General features: G+C 39.2%; 1 protein-coding gene across 1 annotated transcript in view; it reads right to left on the bottom strand.

The window, feature by feature from the left end:
* The window catches only part of CAB39 (calcium binding protein 39), a 19,456-nt gene extending 7,062 nt beyond the window's left edge, over window positions 1-12,394 (bottom strand). Inside the window, exons 1-3 of the mRNA XM_009075835.1 lie at window positions 12,235-12,394; window positions 4,218-4,382; window positions 217-335 (exon numbers count right to left, since the gene is read on the bottom strand). Of these exons, the coding sequence (XP_009074083.1) occupies window positions 217-335; window positions 4,218-4,382; window positions 12,235-12,348 (398 nt within the window). The 5' untranslated portion in view covers window positions 12,349-12,394. The remainder of the gene's footprint in view (window positions 1-216; window positions 336-4,217; window positions 4,383-12,234) is intronic.
* Window positions 12,395-20,966: the final 8,572 nt, after the last annotated feature.

A 20,966-nucleotide genomic window follows, 5' to 3' on the forward strand; every position in this document is an offset into this window, starting at 1 on the left:
TCAGTTATATTTCATGCAAAAGCAGATTGTTGGCGTTTTATTACTCAGATTTTCCTTTACTTAGGGGAATTACATGCCCCAAGACCAAGGGAAAAAAAAAAAAATCAAATCAAGCATATTGCAAAGAAAAAACACATCAGAACTCAGTGCTTCTCCATGAATTTAAAAACCTCTTTCTTCATGTAAAAGCATATTTATGCTTCACAGTGCACATACCCTTTTAATAGCATGAATAATATATTCTGTTGAGTGCAGATATATTCAACTGTGGGAGTTCTTGTACCAATTTGTCTTCTGAGAATGTTGTTGAAAATTTGCGCAACATCTTTCTTGCCCTGTCAAAAACATCAGCAGTTAAATATAGCATATTCAAGTGCACTAGGCAAGTCAACAATTAAACATTATCACCACCTCATGCAGTCATCCTGGGTGAGTTCTGCAGTTCAGTCAGCCTCCATAATCTCACTTTAAACAGATTAAATATTCTGTTTCTTTATGCCCATTTCAAATATGCCAAAGCACTCCAAACATTACATCATGTTGCAGGCAGATCACAGGTCATTTACATTAAAGGAGTAAAGCCAGTTGATGTTTCATCAGATATTTCTATGCAGCATCAGTCTCCTGAGCTTGTTTTGTATTTGTTTTTGCTAATAACATCACAGTTTTCAACTGTGCTCTTGCCTGAAAATGCATTTTTTTCAATATCCCATTATCCTCTCCACTTGTCTAGGAACACACAGTGCCATCACTAAGGGTGTACAGCATTTCAGACTGCAGTGTGACCGTCCAAATTAGACCTGGAACTTACTAAAGTTCAATAAATAAATAAATAAAACACACAGAAATCATCCGTTGACCTAAAATGCAAGTCCCACATTTTTCAATGCACAAAGTAAGTATAAATAAGAACAGGACACTGGGATTAAGCACAAAAATATATACACAAAAAAAATGCACAAGGATAGATAGCACCAGGCACTGTAAAAGGAGCTGGGAATGACCTTTGTTGAATATATACATCTCCTACTTATCTCTTCTGTCAGACCAGAGCTGAAGATGACAAACTGGTATATCTAGCAAAAAGGTGGCTATAAATATAAGCACTTCTCACTGTCATGCACAAGCACCATTAACAGCCAGAATTCTGCAATTAACTGCCCATTTTGGATGGGCACAAAGACACTTTCAGGACTTTGTGTTAGCAGATCTAATCCAGAAAAAGATTAGGCAAACTTGTACTAAGCTTGGACTTGCAAATAAAGACCTGTTAAGCAACTCTACCCAAAGGTTCCCTGAATGCTATACACAAAAGCCCATATGTATATAATGGCTCCTGACAATCCCTGGTTGTACTGTAAATCCCCTGAGTAACATCAGGAAAGCTTCTGAGCAAAATGCAGGGCATATTTAACCAGCAGGGATTTTTAAACCAACATAAATTATTTTAAATTATTTCCATTTTCTACACAACGTCAAAAGCTTGCACAAGGAAAAATGCAATGTTTATACAATGTAGGAGGACTGTAGTTTTACAAATGGCATGTTTGTGAATTACCACGGGCAGTTTTGTGAGTGTTGTTTTCAAGATATAAGAGATTGTTTGTAAACGTTTGTTTTCTCAATTACAATTCCATTGAAATCCAGCCCAAAGCAACACCACAACTCTTTGTTCTGAAATAAGTAGAGCAGTGTTTCCAGAAATTGCTTGACTCAAACTCCACATAATATAGTCATCAACTCTCATTCACTAACATTGCCAATTTTGCGCTGGATCTCTCGGTTCACTTTGGATTCACTAGCACGAACAGCATTTCCTTATGATGCACATAATTGAGCTGCTGGTGGTACACAGCAATCCCAAAGCCAGTTATTGTCAGAGGGATGGATTTCTGAGTGATCTCATGGCCTGACAAGGGCAAACAGGCACCGAGCACTGTGCCAATGGTCACGACTGCGAGAGGTGAGAGGGAGACTGTGCTTGTATTGTCTTCTGAGCAGGATTCAGGCTCCCTAATGCAAAAGGCATTTTTGTTTTTGGCTTTTTTTTAATTCAGTTACTAAAAAACCAAGAAAAAAAACCCCAAGCAGTTCCACAAGGGATACAATCTCTTCTACAAACACACTAGTGCAAATCAGCAGGGAGATAACTGGTAAGTGTGTAAAATTGGTCAGGGGCTGGTTATGTTGACTGCTTTACTTGCAAAGCAAACTTCCAGAGAAGGGCATCATTTCAAACAGGCCTTTGCAAACAGCAAGGGCTGGACAGTCAGGCGGTTTCTTCATTGAAACATGAAATTTGTTGCTTTTCTGAGGTTTACTTACCACTTTTCTGGGGTTTTTTTACCATACCAATTCACATTCAAATACATTTGAGACAGTTTAAGAGTGAGAATGAACAGTTCCTGTCTATCAATTAGCTGTCAGTTCCTGTTCTACAAGGAAGCCTGCTCCAGGAATGAGAGTGAAGTTCTTGAGAAAAGAAAACAGAAGTGTACTTCAGCACTGAATCACCTCAAGTTGTGGTAGGGCACCAGAAAGAAAAAAAATTCTTCAGCTTTAAAAACCAAAAGGGAAATCAAATTCATGTTTCCATCAGTAATGGAGAAATCATTTCAAATGCAGTAAACCCACAGCCGTAGAGATTTGGGGCCTCAAAGCCAACATCTGACTGCCTTTGTAACAGCTGGGAAACTAGAGCACATTTGGAGCACAGGTGTGTTGACATGAATTCTAGGTAACAACAATAGCTGGAGAATCTGCCAGATCTCATCCTTAAAAAGCAGCCACAGTCCAGCCTAGAAAGCAGCGTGAATAACTTGTCCTGTCTCAAGGGGCAACTGTCATATCCTCATGTGACAAAGCAGCAGAATGTCCACAGACAGGAAACTGCTCACAATCTTTTCAAGTCCCCTTAGAATAAAAAGCATAGTTCTCCTTAATGAGAGCCAGCCTGTACAAATTGTTATCATTACCAGGAGATAATGAACGTTTCCTTCACTAATAACTGGGCTGGGTAAACACCAAGCTGATATGAATCTAGAGGTCAGCAGAATCCAGATGACGTTTCACGATTTCCTTTCTTCAGCAATTAAAAGGCCACCACATTTCAACATTCCCTCTCAGCTTTCTCAGCTCTCCTTGCTTATTTAACAACCTGAATGTTTTATGTTTGGTATAAACAGTTGTGTGGGTAGGGAAAAAACACCACTGTATTACAATTAAACACAAACCAGAGGGAGTTATGGGTGGGGTGGAGGGCAGAGAAGAAAGAACAGGGAAGAAAGCCATTGTTTTTGGAATGTCAAACTACAATAGGACTTTAAACTGTTGTGTTTGCATTGTGAGCAACTTGTTTATGAACAATGCCCATTTAAGGTTGCTTAAAAAATGGATGGTCTTTATGGTGGAGGCTGCAGAATGAGATACATGGGCTTTGGCTCCTTTCCTAGACAACCACAGGCTTCTTGTGACACCTCCGGGAAAACAGAAAAAGCCAATTGTACTGAAACTTCTTATATTTAACTAAACAGGGTGATTTTTCACTATGGCACTGGAAAGCTAAATTATTGCATGCAATGTGCTAACAAATGCCACAGAGGTTTGTACAGAGATACATTTGATTTAGTATTGTTATTTTGAATTAATCAATAAAAACTTGGGTTTGTTGCAGTTTTTTACTAAACAGAAAAAAGATAAGGAAAAATGGAAAAAAGGTTGCTTCTAAAAAGAGGGAGAAATACTGGACTGTTAATAAAAGCGACAGCTTTAATTACATATTTAAATTTCTTCATAAATGTTACAATAATTCTCTTACCTCTCCAAGTAATTTGATTTAATGAGATGAAAATATAGATATGTCTTGCAGCATTATAACTTGTATTCACTACGGTATTTCCACTAAGATATCAACCCTTCTCTGTACACAACAATTAAGGATTATTCCATAATTTTAACAGAACTGTATCATCAGGATTAGAGGTTTATGGACTTCAAATTAGTCTTGTTTATGTGCCTAAATTCACAAATTTCATATTCTATAGTTGCTTAATTTTCTATGCAGTCTGGAACAATGACTTCTCTTTCTAATGCTTTTGTCATAACCAGAAAATAAAAGCTGAAGACTGAAACATATCTTAACCAGCTAAAGTGGTAGAAATTCAGACGTGTTTATTTTAACACACAGAATATAGTAAACATCAAATCTCTTTTCTTACCTCAAAATCAATTAGCTGCAAGTCAGCTACTAGGGTACCAAGAAGACCACTGTTGTACAGCTCCTGAGCAAGCTGTGCCACAGCTTCTGTTTGTGGCTCTTTTTCATTTGTGCCATACAAGATTTCTTTCATGGCAACAAGGTTTTTTGAGACCTCCTCAGTGGCCTAAAGAAAATGGAAAAACAATAGAGTCAGAGCACAATGCCATGTGCTGTGTAACCACACACTCCATTATTGTTAACATCTGCAAACTTCCATTAAGGGGGAAGAAATAATCAGGAAATGACAACCTGTTAAAAAAACCCAATAAAATGTTCTTTCTGTAAATAAGAATGTTATAAGACTGGTTATTTATAAAAAAGCAGAGGCAAGATACATGCAATCTATTTGACAAGTTACCAAAAGTAAAACCCTCTTCCTTTTTACTGCCTTTCAACTTCTCATTCAAAAATCCCCTAAAGAACAGCAATGGGACAAAAAGAACTCCGCAAAATTTCCATTCCGTGAAACAGTTACACAGGATCAGATTGGAAAACATGACATGTAGGCACATGCCTGGCTCTAGGGAAGTGCTCAGAGACCAAATGTATCCCTCCTACATGTTTTGCCCTCATCATGTTTTGTCAAATGCTAGGCTCACAATTACAGTTATTTTTCCTTTCCAACTGACAAAACCTCAAAGAAAACCTACTTTAATTTTCAGGTTATCTCAGTGTACAAGAACAAACCAGTAAACAGACCCAGAAAGAGGTACACTCAAAAGGACACAGTGACAGAGGACAAATAAAGGTCTAAAATCCTTCCCTATTTGAAGCCCATCTTACAGAAGACAGACAGGTCTGACCTCTCACTTAGGGAAGTCAGTGTGAGGAATTCCTAAGTTGCCATGATGAGCTGGAGCAGCATTTAGCAGTGTAAGCACAGTTATCTCGTGAGTAAAACAAACAATAACAACCCAAAAAAAATAATCAACAAGAACACTGTTAAACACCCACTTCTGAAACTTAAATCACATGTTTTGGACCAAAAAAAGGACTACTCCTTTCAATATATGTTTACTTAGCTTGGGGGCAAAAGGCTGAAAATGAACATCATAAATACCTGGTTTAATTACATTCCATTAGTTCTTCACATGCCTAAAAGTTCTGAATGGTTTATATGTGCACCGATTTTCAGTAATTAAATGAACAGGCCAACAAACTATGCATGACTTTAATGTAAAGTATTTATGAACGATAGCTCATGGAAAATCAAGGATGTGAAAAAATGATCACTTTCTGGATATTCCCAGTCTTATAGGGGTGTGTAAAAAGACTTATCATTTGTGCTTTTTATCCAGAGAGACTTAAGATCAGCATGACCCATGCACTATTCAAGTTAAAGCCATTCCAGCTTTGCTAGGTATGCCAATAAGGACTCCATGACCTTTAAGGAGGCTCCGTATCATTTTTAGCTCCTCTACAACTTTCCACTCCCTACTGCCTCCCTCTTCTTGCTAACTGCAGTTCCTAGTCCCTCAATCGAAATTCCAAAGGATTTTCTGTAAGACAGCAAGAAGGTGCTCAGTAAGACTGCATAGATTCCTGACAGCTCCTTACAATGTGAAATGGGAAGCCAGATCACCATATTGTACCAGTATTGTGCCACACAACTGTTCCATTTCTCTAAATTCCACAATACCTCTTTACCAAGAAAAGAACAGGAACATCTGTTGAATGTGGAGATATGATGAGCCTTTGATGATGGTTACCAAGAAAAGAGGAAGCAGTAATAAAAACTATTGCAGTTTGCCCCTGAACACTGATGTAGAAAGCAAGATGAAAGAGGAAGAAAGGCTCAAGTTCAAGCAACTACTATTTTAAGTGAGATGATGGCAACACTGAGGACTTGCTTGTAATTAAGAAAAAATGCTGGTGGAGAATTTTTCATACCAAAACTCGAAGAAACAGAAGAAGCCTCCCAAAACTTTAATAATCACACTCAAGGGCTCTCCCTCACCACCAGCCCAAAACACACACTAGCAATGGAAATGCTTACAAACCAGGCAGAAAATAATGCAGTGTTTCCAAGGCTTTAACAAAAAAACCTGAACCCTTCTAGCCTAACATGAACATAAACTTGGTAACTTCAAGAACAGACAGTGGGACTTAAATGCTCTTCACAACTGTCAAGGTCATCTGAATGTGCTCCACCTGAATTAGGAATGACAGGAAGATTTGAACACAGAATCACAGGACAGATCATAGAATCACTTAGGCTGGAAAATACCCTCAAGCTCAAGTCCAACCATTAACTTAGCACTGCCAAGTCCAGCACTAAACCATGTCCCTAAGAAACATGTAACAGCTTTGATGGGAAGGTACCCCAGGAGGTCATCAGGGTCCAACCCTGGCTCAAGGCAGGGCCAGCCTCAAAGTCATATCAAACTGGTAATGCTGATGACAAGCCATGCTCGGAACAGCTCCGTGGATGGACGCTCCATCACCTCTCTAGGCAACCTGTACCGATGCATAAGCACCTTCAGTTTTGCCTGCATCACTTCAACTTAGGCCAAATTATCATTTCTGGATACATTCTGCAAATACAGAAATATGAGGTTTTCTGGAAGTATTATATCAATAGCCAAGGTCTTTAGATGCACTACCATTTCATGAAACATAACAGCTCTATACTTCCATCTCTTTATTTCTAGTCCTTTTGATGTTGGGTTTTAAACTCTGACGAACTTCTAGAATTTCTCTGCTCTTCTATATTCCATGAACTCTTGAACATATTCCAAATACAATATGTGCAGACCTATTTTTGCCACTTTAGATGCAGAATGCAATTTAGAAAGCTTCACTGAAAAATAGAATGCTACATTAAATACCAGCGTTAAGAGCCAAGTAAAAAACTAGTTAAAAAAGAAAAATCAAGATAAGAGAAGGCTTGTAGCATTACTTGCAAGATTTCCTAAGATACTGAGATGCAAATAATTTCCTAATGTACTGCTTTCTTTTAACAGGAACATTCTCTAGAGAAAGAGGGGTTTTTTTTTAACAATCAAGTTCATTCAAAAACCCATGACCAAAAGTAAAATCAACATCAGACACTATATAAATAAAATATAACCCAATACAACATATAATCAGGGTATATTTTATATATACAGAGTATCTATTCTATATACATAGTATAGTCTCTAAGTATGTATTATATATTAAAATTTATAGTTTATAGGTATTAATATTTATATATATATATATGCTTTCAACATTGAGAAGAAGCAAGCAGCATTTTAGAGAAAAGTCCTGCATCAAGTCACATCTGAAATTCAATGATGCCAGAAAATCAATACTGTCTGAGGTCAAGTCAAACTATAAAAGTTAGAATGTAAAGCAAGGTAAATAAAGCACTTATTTCTCTACTTTCATCAAAGACAGGAAGATGTTATTTAAAAATAAAAGCAGACACCGTGAAATCACACATATGACTGTTACACCAGAATAGCTGCACATCTTTACGGCCCTGAACCATTATGGTTCATTCCAGTGTCTGGAAACATCTGTGAAATACCCTAAAATTTACGAGTTCTTAAATGGCAAGCAGTGATTTGGACTTGTACAGTTGGAGTATTTGGGGTTTATGAACAGTAGAAAAAGTTACAGAACACATGGTCAGTCCTGAAGTATTTCAGATGAGCTCAGCAGGCTCCAGGCCTAAGGAACCCCCTCTGTCTGGGGGTTCCATACACATGGGCAATGCAGGTACAGAAACTGTACTGCTAATGAAAACATCCATCAAACAGATAAGCCTGATTAAGTTTTGAGCCTGTACTTGGTGAGTATTTTTACTAGTGTAGAGCAGTATCTATCTATCCATCTTACCCTTGGAGTCCAGCCCCACACTGTAATAAGGCAGATTACTTAACCTTTAGCTACGGATCAATTATATGCACGTGCATAACAAATTTCAGATTTCACTGCTTTGTAAATGACAGTGTTAACTCACTGAATGAAACTTGACCTATGGCAACATGGCATAATATGACATTTGCAGAGCTGAGTGGAAATAGCACACAGAACTGCCCCACGCACAGTGTGCTGTCCATCCTATGGAGCTGGGAACATAAAGAAGAGAGACCAACCATGCTGGAAATAGTCAACTTGCAGGGGTTAACAGAACTGCTGGAACAATGATCAGGAAGCCCAAGCAGAGCCTGCTTGGAGCAGGTTAACCCAAGGTCAGAGGGTAGGGAAGAACAAGTCTATTACACGAGTAAATATTTACCTTCACAACAGTAAATGTGTGCCACAAACCAAGCGAACTGGTAGTATAAAAATAAATGCTGATGTCAGCCCAAGAGAAGGAAGAGATGTGAATAAAGACTAACTAATGGGCTAGATCAAGGGAAGGTCCTGCTTATATGACAAGAGTTTTCCTTCCCCTTCCCTTTATCCTCCTTTTTTGAAAAAAAAACACAAGTCATGGAGAACTAACAGCATATGTGATGAACACATTTTCAGCTATAAAGCACTTGGCATTTCATTTCCCTTCCAAAACACTAAGAGATAGCAAGTTGTCACCTCTATGCTAGGCACAAGGCTGCAGCCAGCAAACACCCAGAGCTGTGGTACACGAGGCAGACTGTCAGCAACCAGCCACAGTCCCACCTCTACAGCCACTTCAGAGAACAGCTCCTAAGCAAGTACCACATGCTTAAAGGACATTTCACAATGACCTGGAGAGCTACCTGGTTAATTTTTCTCCAGTTTTCACAGAGCTCAAAAAAGGCAGATTAACATGTAACTAGAATTCACTTGAATTTCAGATTTTTAGTTATAAAACAAATCTTCCAGTATTACAGGACAGAATGTTTCATACCTGAACAAGAACCTCATGACCACTACTGTTGTTTTACATCTTTTGCTTGGAAGAATATCTTCCACCTTGATTATAAAGAACATACAGGAGCACACACTGTCTGAGCTTTAAAAACCTTTATTACCTCCTTTGCTTTTTCTTCCTCTCACAAAACACTAAAGGTTTTAAATTTCAGCCTAAGCACTGAAAAAAAATGAGGATTTCTCTTCAAACACAACTGATTACACTTAGAATTTCATAGGGAAATTATTTGCCTAATTTTCTTACAAATCTGTATTTCCAAATGTGTTACAAACTGTCAGAGAGCATCCCCTACATGGGAGCAAACAGTATTTTCTTAACAGTGCTGCTACTGCGCAGTGGGAACTACAGTGAACCTCATATTAAAAACAAGCCAAGCCCACTGTGGTACTGCAGTAGAGAAGAACTGGCTTGTCTTTGGAACCTGTTAGCCATAATGTATGAAACAAAAGGGCATTTACCATTTATTTCATTCTGTGAAAGAAATATTTCAAACATCAATTAAATTCTGACGCATTCAGTTCACTTTCACATGTGCAGATATTTATTTTTTTAGTCTAATCCACATACCCATTTCAAATTCCATATGTTCAAGAGAAAAGAGAAGATGCAACTGGGTGTACTTAAGTTTAAGAAGCTTATTTTTTTAGGAAAAGTAAGTAAGTATTCCCTGCACCCAAAGGGTGCCTTTACCTCAAACAGTAACCAACACTTGAGCACGTACCATGCTGCTTAGCATTGAAAGTTCACTGTGGATACGTGACAGGCTACAAAAGAAGAGCACTGGATCAAACAGCCACATGAAGCAGAAACTACTGAGAGAGAGACTCTATTTTATATAAGTCTAATCGCTAATGAAATGAAGTTACATAAAAAAGGAAAACTTTGGCATTCTTCTCCCCTTTTACTAAAAGGCAGTAATTTTTGTGCTTTATGTGCAGTGCATTTTTCTATTTCTGTCACACTACTAGCCACAGAACTCACCCTTTCATCAGCACAGAATTCTTCTCCAAAGGAGACTGAAAAGTTACATTGCAGAAAGGATCACAATAATAAAACTGACAATGAAAGATAAAAAGATGCCTAAATACTGAGATACGGCCACGAAGAAATCTTTATTCTTTTCTAATAATGGCTTCTGCTCAGACTCTGGCTGGCTTTTAACTCCACTCATTTCTACACACTGGATAGGAAGAGGACACAAATACAGAGCGTTTCATCTGAGCTGTGCCCTCAAAGATTTGATGACTGGTCCATAATATATCAAAGAAACTTCTCTATGAAACCAGCAAACCATCTGAGATAAATAGTCACAACCAGAGTCACCTTCCTGAAGCCTTGGCTTGCCAAGAAAACAACTATTTCCTGAAACATCTCTGGAGATGTGGACATTGGTGCTGTGAATATTGGGATTCATCAGCTGGTTTGCTTTGGGCATAACAAGGATGACAGGGCCAGCACTGCCATAGCCAGGCTCAGTCTCCTGAATGCCACAACTTAACTCTCCTCATGTGTAACCTGGTGAGTGTGGGTTGTCTTCTGTACTCCTTCAAGCAGGATGTGTTGCTTCCTGTATGACACAGGAGAAACCGCCCCACAGGCTTAGCATATTATTTCTTGTCAGAGCAGTAGCCTCACATACATGAGGCCTTTCAAAAAAGTGGAGGTATGGGACTAAAGGACAGCAAGAAGGAATGGTACATAATAACCTTCAGCTACAGCATCAAGAACACAGACATGTGATACAGTGCACAGCCTCACACAATGGGATAGAGCTGGTCTTTCTCACTGGAGGCCTAAGCAAAAAGAGATGACACAAAAGAGCATGGATTTTAAGATCAAGCCACATCTCTAGGAATTCATAATGAGGCCAAGATGAAGGAGACAGTGCCATGTATCATCACAGACTCTTCAGAATGCTCTTATCCCTCCCTCTCCTGACAGGTGTCTCTTTCAGAGAAAGAAGAGCACCAGCAAACAAAAATCCTTTCAGCCTTCATACAGGCCTGCATAACAGAACATAACATTTTTCTCTCCAGCAAGAGAGAAAAAGCATCAGGGAAAAATACTGTGGGGTACACTGCAAGACACCTGGAACATATCACATGTTGGCAAAGGGGTAGAAGACACTGATTTTTGAAGAGTATCAGGATAAAGATAGCAATTTAATTAAGACCCAGATTGTCCTGCACTTACAAGTAGTAGTGACAAATCTAGGTGAAACTGAATGTAGAGGAGCTGATCACACTGCTTAAAAGTACTGGTGAGCATGTAGATTGTGACTAACTCCTGCAAGGGACACTGTGGAAGCCAAGAATGGTACAGAAGACCTAAATAATCCTGGAAGAAGATCCAAGGAGGGTATTATAACCTCTTTCAAAAGCTGGTAGATTGGAGAAGGAGATGTTTTGTTTACTTGGTTTTTTTGTTGGGTTTTAAAATTATTCAAACCTATGACCTTGTCCTGATTTTATCAGGAAAAACTTCACCTAACCAGTAAATATCTCTGCCATAGAAATCACTAAGTGGATGCAGCTGCACACAGGCTGAACTTCAAGGTAATTTTAGTCAAGCTATCAAATCAAGACTACCAGTTGAGAAGTAAATGACTACCAGACATGCTACTGAAGTTGCATGACATCCACCCAAAAGGAAACTGCACTAGCACAGAAACTTTTCACCAAATCTTCCTGTGGGCTGAAGAAAAGGCAGGAAAATCAAAGTATATTCTCTACTGACATCCATGGGGGGGACAGAGTTCTTTTTTTCCAGTAACAGAGACACACTGCTCTGTGAACACTTGCATAGACAAGGAGAGAAAGGAAACCTGTGCAGCAGTAAAGCCAGTGTGGTGGTGACAAGCACCAGAACAGTGTATAGCTGTGAGCTCTTTATTAAAGAACACAATGTCCTACAGTACCAAATCAAATTATTTTAAGTATCATTATGAGCTGCCAGTGGGACAAAATTGCAAAGCCAATCAGCATGAAACACACCTGCTCAAAGGTACAGAATCTCTACTTTACCAGAGTATAAAACCCCAAAATAATTCCTGTTCAATTCAGTCTCAACAGCCATAAATTTCTCCCCTCCCCTCAAATGCTGTTTAGCAATTGCAAAGTCACAATTGTACCTTTTCTGCCTTTTTGTCAGAGATATCTTGTTTTTCCAGAACTGCCATGCTTTCCTTCAAGTTCTTCACTATGTCTGCAGGAGACTTGTGGGACTTGCCAAAGGGGAATGGCATGATTGCAACCCACAAGGTCTTCCTCCTACAGCTCTGGCTTCACCTGGAAAAGGAAGAGAAAAAAGGTATGTCAAAAACAGAAACATGATGTCAGTATAACAACACACACAGAGATCAAAAGAAGAGTAGCAAAGGTGTTCATACGTGGAATAATGATCCTTGACAGGTGAACTAGAGCTTGCCAGAACAAACTTGAATTCTTGTATTTCTAATTCTTTTAAAACACAAGATACAGAATCTAAGAACTCACATTAGGATCATCACCTTACGCTTCAGGAACAAATTAAAGACTGCATTAATTATATCCAAAGCCATGTACTGTACAGATGCCACATATGGGCAAGACTAACAAGGATAAATTATGGCAATTAGTGCTGACAAGCAAAATGGCTTCTTACACGAGGTCTTTGACACACAGGTCATCATGTCTCAGTGGCTCTGCAACAACTGTCCAGGTACATGTTTTTACCCAGGTTCATGCCATAACCAATGCCAAGCAGAGCACAGAGCCTGCACCTCAGTGCAGGACCTACAAGCACGATGCAGATTAGGCTACAGACAGCAGCTTATTCCTATGTTAAAACACTTAGCATGGCCTGGCATTTTCCTATTAATACTACTGTAGCTTCATACTGAAATAGTCTCACCCTCAGTCATTTCATGGGAAACTAAACTTGTCACCAATAACAGGGATGTAAATAAAGCACTTGAAAACATTAAACTCAAACCCTAAGTTGAGTCTTTTTCAAGAAGATAAAACATCTTACAGGAGAAATTTTCCTTCCCTAAAAATATTTGGCTCTTGAATCCAAATACATTAATTCTTCTGTATATTTACACAGATTTGCTTTTACACACACAAAGGTATATGTATGTGCTTCTGTGTACAAACCAGAAAAGTATTACCAGCACAAATGAATGTACTAAAGCTTTTGTTACTGGACACATGCATCCACATTTCAACAATAATAAAACCCTCTTACAAGTGACTTCCATAAAGCACATTTCTACAACTCTAATCTAGACAGCAAAGAACAGGAAATCCTACATTAAAAATGCTGACAGTGCTACTTCTGCTAGACACAGAAGACAGCTGAGACTGGCAGAGCAGAGGTTGCACAGTCATTCCCGAGAGATATTGCCCTGGAAGTTAGTAATTTCTACATCCCTACAACATCTACGAAGTCAGTAACAAGTCAGCTATAACCAGTACAAGTTTCTTATCTAACACAATGCACTTTGCTCCTTGACTGAAGTACCAACTCATCCACCACCAACTCCAAAATGTTATTCTTGATCTTACTCAACTGTGTTTTGATCAACGACTAAAAATACCAATTTAATGCTATTTTTGAGTCATTTTGATTCTTAAACAAACAAGTAGGGGTGGCCCAAGGCCAACAATTTAAAGGGGAAGAACAGAAGCATTTGGATCTTTAGCCAAGTAAATTTCCATAGGTAGGGATTTCAGGTAACCAGTTACAGAGATCACACCTTCACTGTTCCATGCCTGCAACTGACTGAACAGAGCTGATAAAAAGCATAAGGTAGGTAGTTTTTAATTAGACTAGTTTCAGATAAAAGTACAGCATGAAGGTGGAAACAAGACCTTCCACCATCCATTTTGCTTCTTTAACAGATCACAAGGACTTTCTGTTGCATTTCCTAGGCAGTATATTTGTGTCATTATAGTAATAGCTCATTCCCAATTTGCACCAAGAAGAGGCTGTTACAAACACAGGACTGGTACCCTATGAGATAAAAATGTGCCCACAGGTCAACCCTTAGACAAGAGAATTCTATGCCTCAAACTTTGGAACATCTAGTGGAACAGAAACCTACCTCTAAGAAAAGCACAACTACTTATTGCTATGTAATGAAAATGCAATAGCATTTAAAATAGTGTTTAATGAAAATTATGGTATTTTCACACAGGATTTCCTAGAAAGAGACAGGTTTGAAAATAAGCACAGTTTTCCCACCACACAGATGACATACCTGGAGCATCACAACAACATTTCAAATGTTCCCTTTATCTCTCCCTTTGAACACTGCTCCTGCCAAATTAAGATGAGTCCTGAAAACAAATCTGGATTCTTTCATGCCTGCATATCATCACTGTTAATAACAGTATTTAACAACTCTGCATATCCATGCTGGAAGATGGCTATACCCACGTAACTGGCTCAAAAGGTGCTAGTCTTAATTCCTTGGATTGTGTGTTCAAACAGAACCAAATCCAGTACATATCAAAGCAGTTCAGAAACTAAAACATTCTATGGAATCACAAAATCTGGTATTACAGCAATATACAAAGAAAAGAAATCAAACCAAGAAAATGGCTCTGCACACTCATTTTCTCCATCAGAATTACACTACTTCTAAACTAAAATACTACATGAACAACATATATAACCTACGGAAGTATAGAATAATGACAACTATCCTCATGGTGTGCCCAATGTCTAGGTTTGCAAAACTTCATTTCCCTTCAGACAGTGCTCAATTTCTCCTTTAAGTTAAAAATAGTCTACAGCTTTTACTTATTCATGAAACCTTCCAGGTTCTGCATAAATCAGATATCACACATGCATACACAGGTCATACACAAGTTTCACAGTATGCACTAGGCATATCTAACAGGAAATAATCAATTAATAACAGTTCTCTAGAACATATTTATACTAAACATTTTTCCCCAATTCAGATAAGTTCCTGTATGAATGTCTCACAAACAATTTAGCAAAGACAGCACCACTAAGATGGAAATCTACATCCTTGATTACTGAAAGTGGCATTTTGCTTCAAGGTATTTCTTTTATTATAGAAAAAGGAATAAATACACTGTTTATGCCATTTCAATTTTATTACTGAAAGGAATGCAATGTCATTGCCAGGAACATCATCTGGGGCCTCAGGACTGAAGATGCACCCAACCCTGAAGCAAAATTCTGTTACTGAAGAACCTATGCCACATCCTGCCACAAAAAAAAGAGCAGGAGCAGTCCTTTGTCTTTCAAAGCTGTACTTCATGCAGCAAGGAGAACATAGACAGGCTGTTCCTTTTTTTCAGCCCAGCAAAACTACCCCCAGCAGCACCCTGAGCACAATAGACAATGACAACATCTGTGCGAGATCGGAAAGAACTGCCACCACCCACATCTGCAACACGAGGGAAAAAGGGAACAACATCAAATGACACTTTCTGTAAATAAGAACAGGCCTTACATCATGTCAAATGATAACTGATTCACAGTACCAGCACCTGGTTGCCCTGCAAATTCATGATAAAATGTTGATTGTGGCTAAAGAAAGGGATAACAGGACTCTGGAGGAGTTAAACTGAAACAAGTACATGGACAGCTCTGTGCTCTGCTGGGCTGCTTTGCTGTATCTTCGCTTCCCAGAAACTTCACCTTTATCCATTTGTGAAAAGTGACCATGAACTATAACATACAAACCTCAGGCTTTCTCAGGCTTGCCTGTTATTTCACCAATACACAAGCATGCCAAACATAACAAAATTTAAGGTCTTTAAAGCAGTGGGGTCACAGCCACATTTAGAAATCTTAAATGACATTACCCATCCAAATGGACCATCAAACAACAATATGGCATGCAGCCAAACGCCTGGAGATTCGAGTTCCACTGACACACACTCAGGCACACTGGGACACTTGGGCTTTTGTGATAATCAGAGATAGTAGCCTCAGTGTTTGAGATAGTATATAACCTCCAGCTCTGTCCATGCAGCCACGCAGTTTGCTTTATGTATAGGCCTTTGTGGTTTTTTATTCACTGCATTGACCACACAATCAATGAATGTCCAATTAAAATCTAATGCATTCCATATATAAGATTGCTTTTTTTTAACTAGGCAGAACACTTAAAAGGGTTTCTCTGTGAGAAATCTTGCCAAAAAATGCCTCAAGAACAAATTTCCCCACCTATTTAGCAAGACTTGTAGGGGACTGCTAGTGCAGACCCCTAGAAGCACAACAAACTCCTCTAAATAATTTTGATTCTCTAGAGAATAGATACACTAGCCTGGAGTCAGCTCTCTCATGTAACTTAACCTTGTTTGAAGGGTTGGAAAATGTGCTACCTCTATAGCAGAAATGTGTGCCACAGTTTAAAACCTGATTACCTAACAGTAGAAGGGGTGTTTGTGTTGTAGGCAGCATGTTTTTGTTACTGTGATATGCCTACATTACTATTTTCAGAACAATACTGGTACAAGAAATAGTACAATTACACTCCTGACTGCAGTGACATGTGCAGTTACTCCACAGACAAATGAATTACTGGCAGTGAAGTCTCACCAACACAGGCTTTTAAAGCTACACTGAACGGAAAGGAATACTCAGCAGCATAAGCAAAGGCACAAGAACAAACTCAGCCTTTCTACGTAGAATCATAGAATCAATCAGGTTGGAAGAGACCTCAAAGATCATCGAGTCCAACCCAACTTAAGACATACCATGAATTTACCACAACATTAAAAAGTTTTCACTTTTTTTCTCTGCATAGAAGGATAATCTATAAATAAAAGCATCATACAGGTATTCACACACTATTCCAGCTCAGGAGAGCAAACAGTTACCTTTCCCCTGAACAAAATGATACTTGAATAATATACAAAAAACGTACATTCCCAATTATGTGAAACAAACAGGTGCAATAAACTCAATCCTTATTCTACTGTAGCCTCAGTTTAATTGCACTATATTAAGTCCTCTTGCTGCCTTGCTTACACACCAAGAGTTTAAGGTGACTCCTTTTAGTAAGCTTCTACGAAGGAAAAGAGGAGGAAAAAACCCCTTCAGCTATTTCCGGGCTACAACTGTACATGCTGAAAAAATCCAAGCCTAGTGAAAAAGCACGTGCAACACCCAGTTAATATGCACATAAGAAGAAAACTGAAGATCAAACAAACCCAACACAAATTTAATAAGGCCAAATAATTGACAGTTAAGGTTCCCCAGGACAAATGAGCCTACCCAATCGCCACTGCCAACAGGGAGGTGCCATTCTCCTCTGCTCCCAGCACCACACTCCTTCCCCTGCTTTGATGGGCCAGCTGACCCATCCATGAGCTGATACCTCACTAAGCTACCAGAAAACTAACATGTAAAAGAAAAGTAAGCAACAAGTAGTGCAGGGAAAGTAGAAAAAACATCCCTTTGACCAGCAAGGAGCTGGGAATCAGCTCCCTCATCTCATGATCTCACCATAGGAGCACTTCATGGTAAGGCTGGAGCTGAAGTGACAGCAGGACTGGAGGGGAAGGTCACTCTCCATCAGTTACTTTGAGCAGTCTGGTATCTGTCTCAGTGCCCAGTGTGCTAACTGAACTCACCAACATGAGGGAAAATAAATTAAAAAAATATTCTGAAAGGTTCCTAAGACAAACCAGTACAAAGCACCGAGCTGTGAGGCAGAGCCAGCCCAAGGAAGGGAGCAGAGGAGAGGGCTGGGGCCGGCAGGAGGGAAGGGCACACCACCTCCTCCTCCAGGTAGAGAGAAGCTGCCAACCTCTCTCCTGAAATCATATCGTGTGTCGATTACATTCAAGTGTTCAAAACACACAGGAGAATGGCTTAAGCAAATACAGTTAAATAAACTAATGAGTCTACAAAGGCTAACTACTGAGATTCACAATAAACAGTTGGGCCTGCTCTGTATGTGGATTTTTAATTGGCAATTTATCAGGCTATTACTGACAAAACATGCTGCATCTTGCCACAAAGAGGCATGTTATTAGAAATATAACACAGCAAGCTCATGTTTGTCTTGATAGAACTGATTTCCCTCAGAACCTGCTCTTTTGCTATATGCCTCTAGGATTAACAGGGATCATTAAGCCAGTATTGAAAACAATAACATAAATCAGTTTTCATCAGGTCTAATTGTTACAAGCGGCTGTTCGGCTAGAATTCACCGCTGTGAAGTCTGGGTGGAATGATAAACCCAGAAATAGATCAGGAAATTATGCATTTTTAAAAGCACTGTCTCACTCTCAGACATGCCCAGCATCCAGAAGGAAGACTGACAGCCATTCCTTTGATCCAAGAACCATTTTTTATGCAAGCTACCATGCTCCTTGGGAAAAAAAAAATATTCAAGTACTTCAGAGGCAGCAGCAGACACCATATTAGCTATTCAGCCTTATTGTACAACACTAACACTTCACCATTTATCAGAGTATTTAGCCAGACCTAAGTTTCTGACTGTTCTAAGTGCTATTTGTCAAAGAGCAGCAGCTGCCCTGCACCAGGGCACGTGCAGCAGCTGGCACGGAGGACAGCAGCCAGGTGCCACTGAGAAGCATCTGAAGTATCACTGCCAGCTCATCCCTGCAAATTCCTGGCTACAGCACATCCTCCCCAAAGGCTTCACCACTCCTAATTACACAAGTATAGCTGACTGAAGGCAGCATCCATCATTTCCTTCAGTATATTATTTAAATTGAGTACTCATATCCTTCCACAATTTTTCACGTGCTGTTTACTCCTACATCTTCCAGTATCCTCATTCTGGAGATGTGGTTTCCCACTAGAATAAACAACTTTCAAGAGATTCAGCATTGTACCAAAACAATTTGTTTTCTTTTTGATATGCTAAGAGAATTGAAACCTGACACCTGACAGCCTCTCATCCAAAAGACGTCTAAAGAGCACAGTTTATTAATACAGCCTCACCTGCAGGACTTTCCTATCACAGAGGAAATGAGACTGATAAACAGAAGCCACACCCCAATGTATTTCAGGGCTGCAGCATGAACTATTCAGTATTTTTTATATATATATATATATAAAAATAAATGTAATGCACACATGGCTTTACCTGCAAAGCATGCCATTAACAGAATGCCTATGGCTGTAAATGGTAATTACTGGCACTACCAGCTGGCAAAATTTAAGAGTATCATCCAACTCTAAGGCATTTTTGCCATCCTCTAAATCCTTCCACATACCTTTTCAGCATTTCAACAGAACTTTAAAACGTGGATCAACTGCCTCACAGGAAAGAAGGATATTTTGTGAGGAACATAATTCCTACACCAAAGTTTTCCTGCAAGACAGGCATGTTCACCTCATAGCTGGCATGTCTCACCCACCACTGAACACTTGCATCTTTCTTAAAATTCACTATTAACTTGTTCTATCAAGTCTGCAGCACACGAAAGCTTTAATGCGATTCAAAAACAGTTTCACAACTCTGCATCACAGAATTATTTGTGCTGTGACCCACTTTAAGATTAAAATGAAAAAATCCCCTCTCTAAGAATGGTAACTTAACTCAGGGAAAAATTAAAATCACGAACAAAAAAATTCCCTCCTGTAACACACAAGAACAACGAACAAAACAATTCAATTCAATGTATTCAGAAAAAGAAGTCAAACTGGAAAGTAAATTTCTATATAAAAATGAAATTCATAATCTGAGACAGCTTTTTCCTTTCTGAAAATTTCAAAGCAATTAAGTCCCCAGGGGTTCACAGCCCTGCTTTTCTTTAGCACCAAATGCCAGCTGATTCATTAAGCAGGTTCCTCTCTTGCCATTCAATTAATTACTGATCCTTCTGCCTCTTCCAGAGCCTAGTTCTGCAGCAGACACCTGCACCACGCCAGAGAAAGAGAAGGGCAGCCAGTGCCATTAGGCTCTCCCAGCTCACTGCAGCCTCCTAGAATGACGTTACACTTTGTGACTTGTACGTTATTTCATTCATTACAGTTTAACACACAGCTACAGAGACATTAAGTAGAAACTGGTTTTAAATAACACTGCTGTTTTCAAGGGGCTTCAGCGATCCAGCATAAGCACAAAAGCTTGTTAACACTAATGCTTAGTATCCAAGATCCCAGCTCTTTCTTCATGTTCAAGAAAATCTTATGACTCAGCTTCTTTCCCTGGTGTGCTGTTTAGAGTTACCCCACCCATTCATTTCCCTAAAAAAATATGGTATACACACAAGCATGTAAATGCCTCACCCACTGCTTGGTAAATACTTTTTAAAAATAATAATAATCATGTTTCACCACAAATGGTAACTACTGTCTCTAGCACACTGTGCGTACACACAAAAAAAGAACTTACTTGAAGCTTCAAGAAAAATTGTCAGACAATGTGCCCACTTCTGGCCAGGTTGAAGGTGAAGTAATTTTCTCACAACCTGGTATTACAGTCAATCCCCTGCTGGCTCAGATGCCTGTACTGCATCATCACAAACCCCTGAATATTTGTTACATGACAAACAAATGCTGCAATTATGTATGTGCCATTCTACCCACCCGTAGAAGCACAAATGGAAAGCAAGAGTCTCCTTTCTAACTACTTCTATTCACTGGCATATATTATTGCCATTTTTTTCCAGAGGTTCTCTTCGCATCAGATTTCTGCTATACATCTGAGGGTTCATTTAGAGAGTGAAGAAGTGGCAAAAAGGGAGGTAGAAAGGACACTGCAGTTTAATCTCTGACTTATTTTGCATCATGCAACATGGTCTCAAGTTCACATGTTCCACATAGGAAAAGGACAGGAAACGCCACTGGCACCACGACATCAGCATTCAACCCTAACCAGAAAGCTGGTGCAATGGTCAGAGGGAAAACAGC

Source organism: Acanthisitta chloris, unplaced genomic scaffold (assembly GCF_000695815.1).
Source record: "Acanthisitta chloris isolate BGI_N310 unplaced genomic scaffold, ASM69581v1 scaffold21105, whole genome shotgun sequence".
NCBI classification, from domain to species: domain Eukaryota; kingdom Metazoa; phylum Chordata; class Aves; order Passeriformes; family Acanthisittidae; genus Acanthisitta; species Acanthisitta chloris.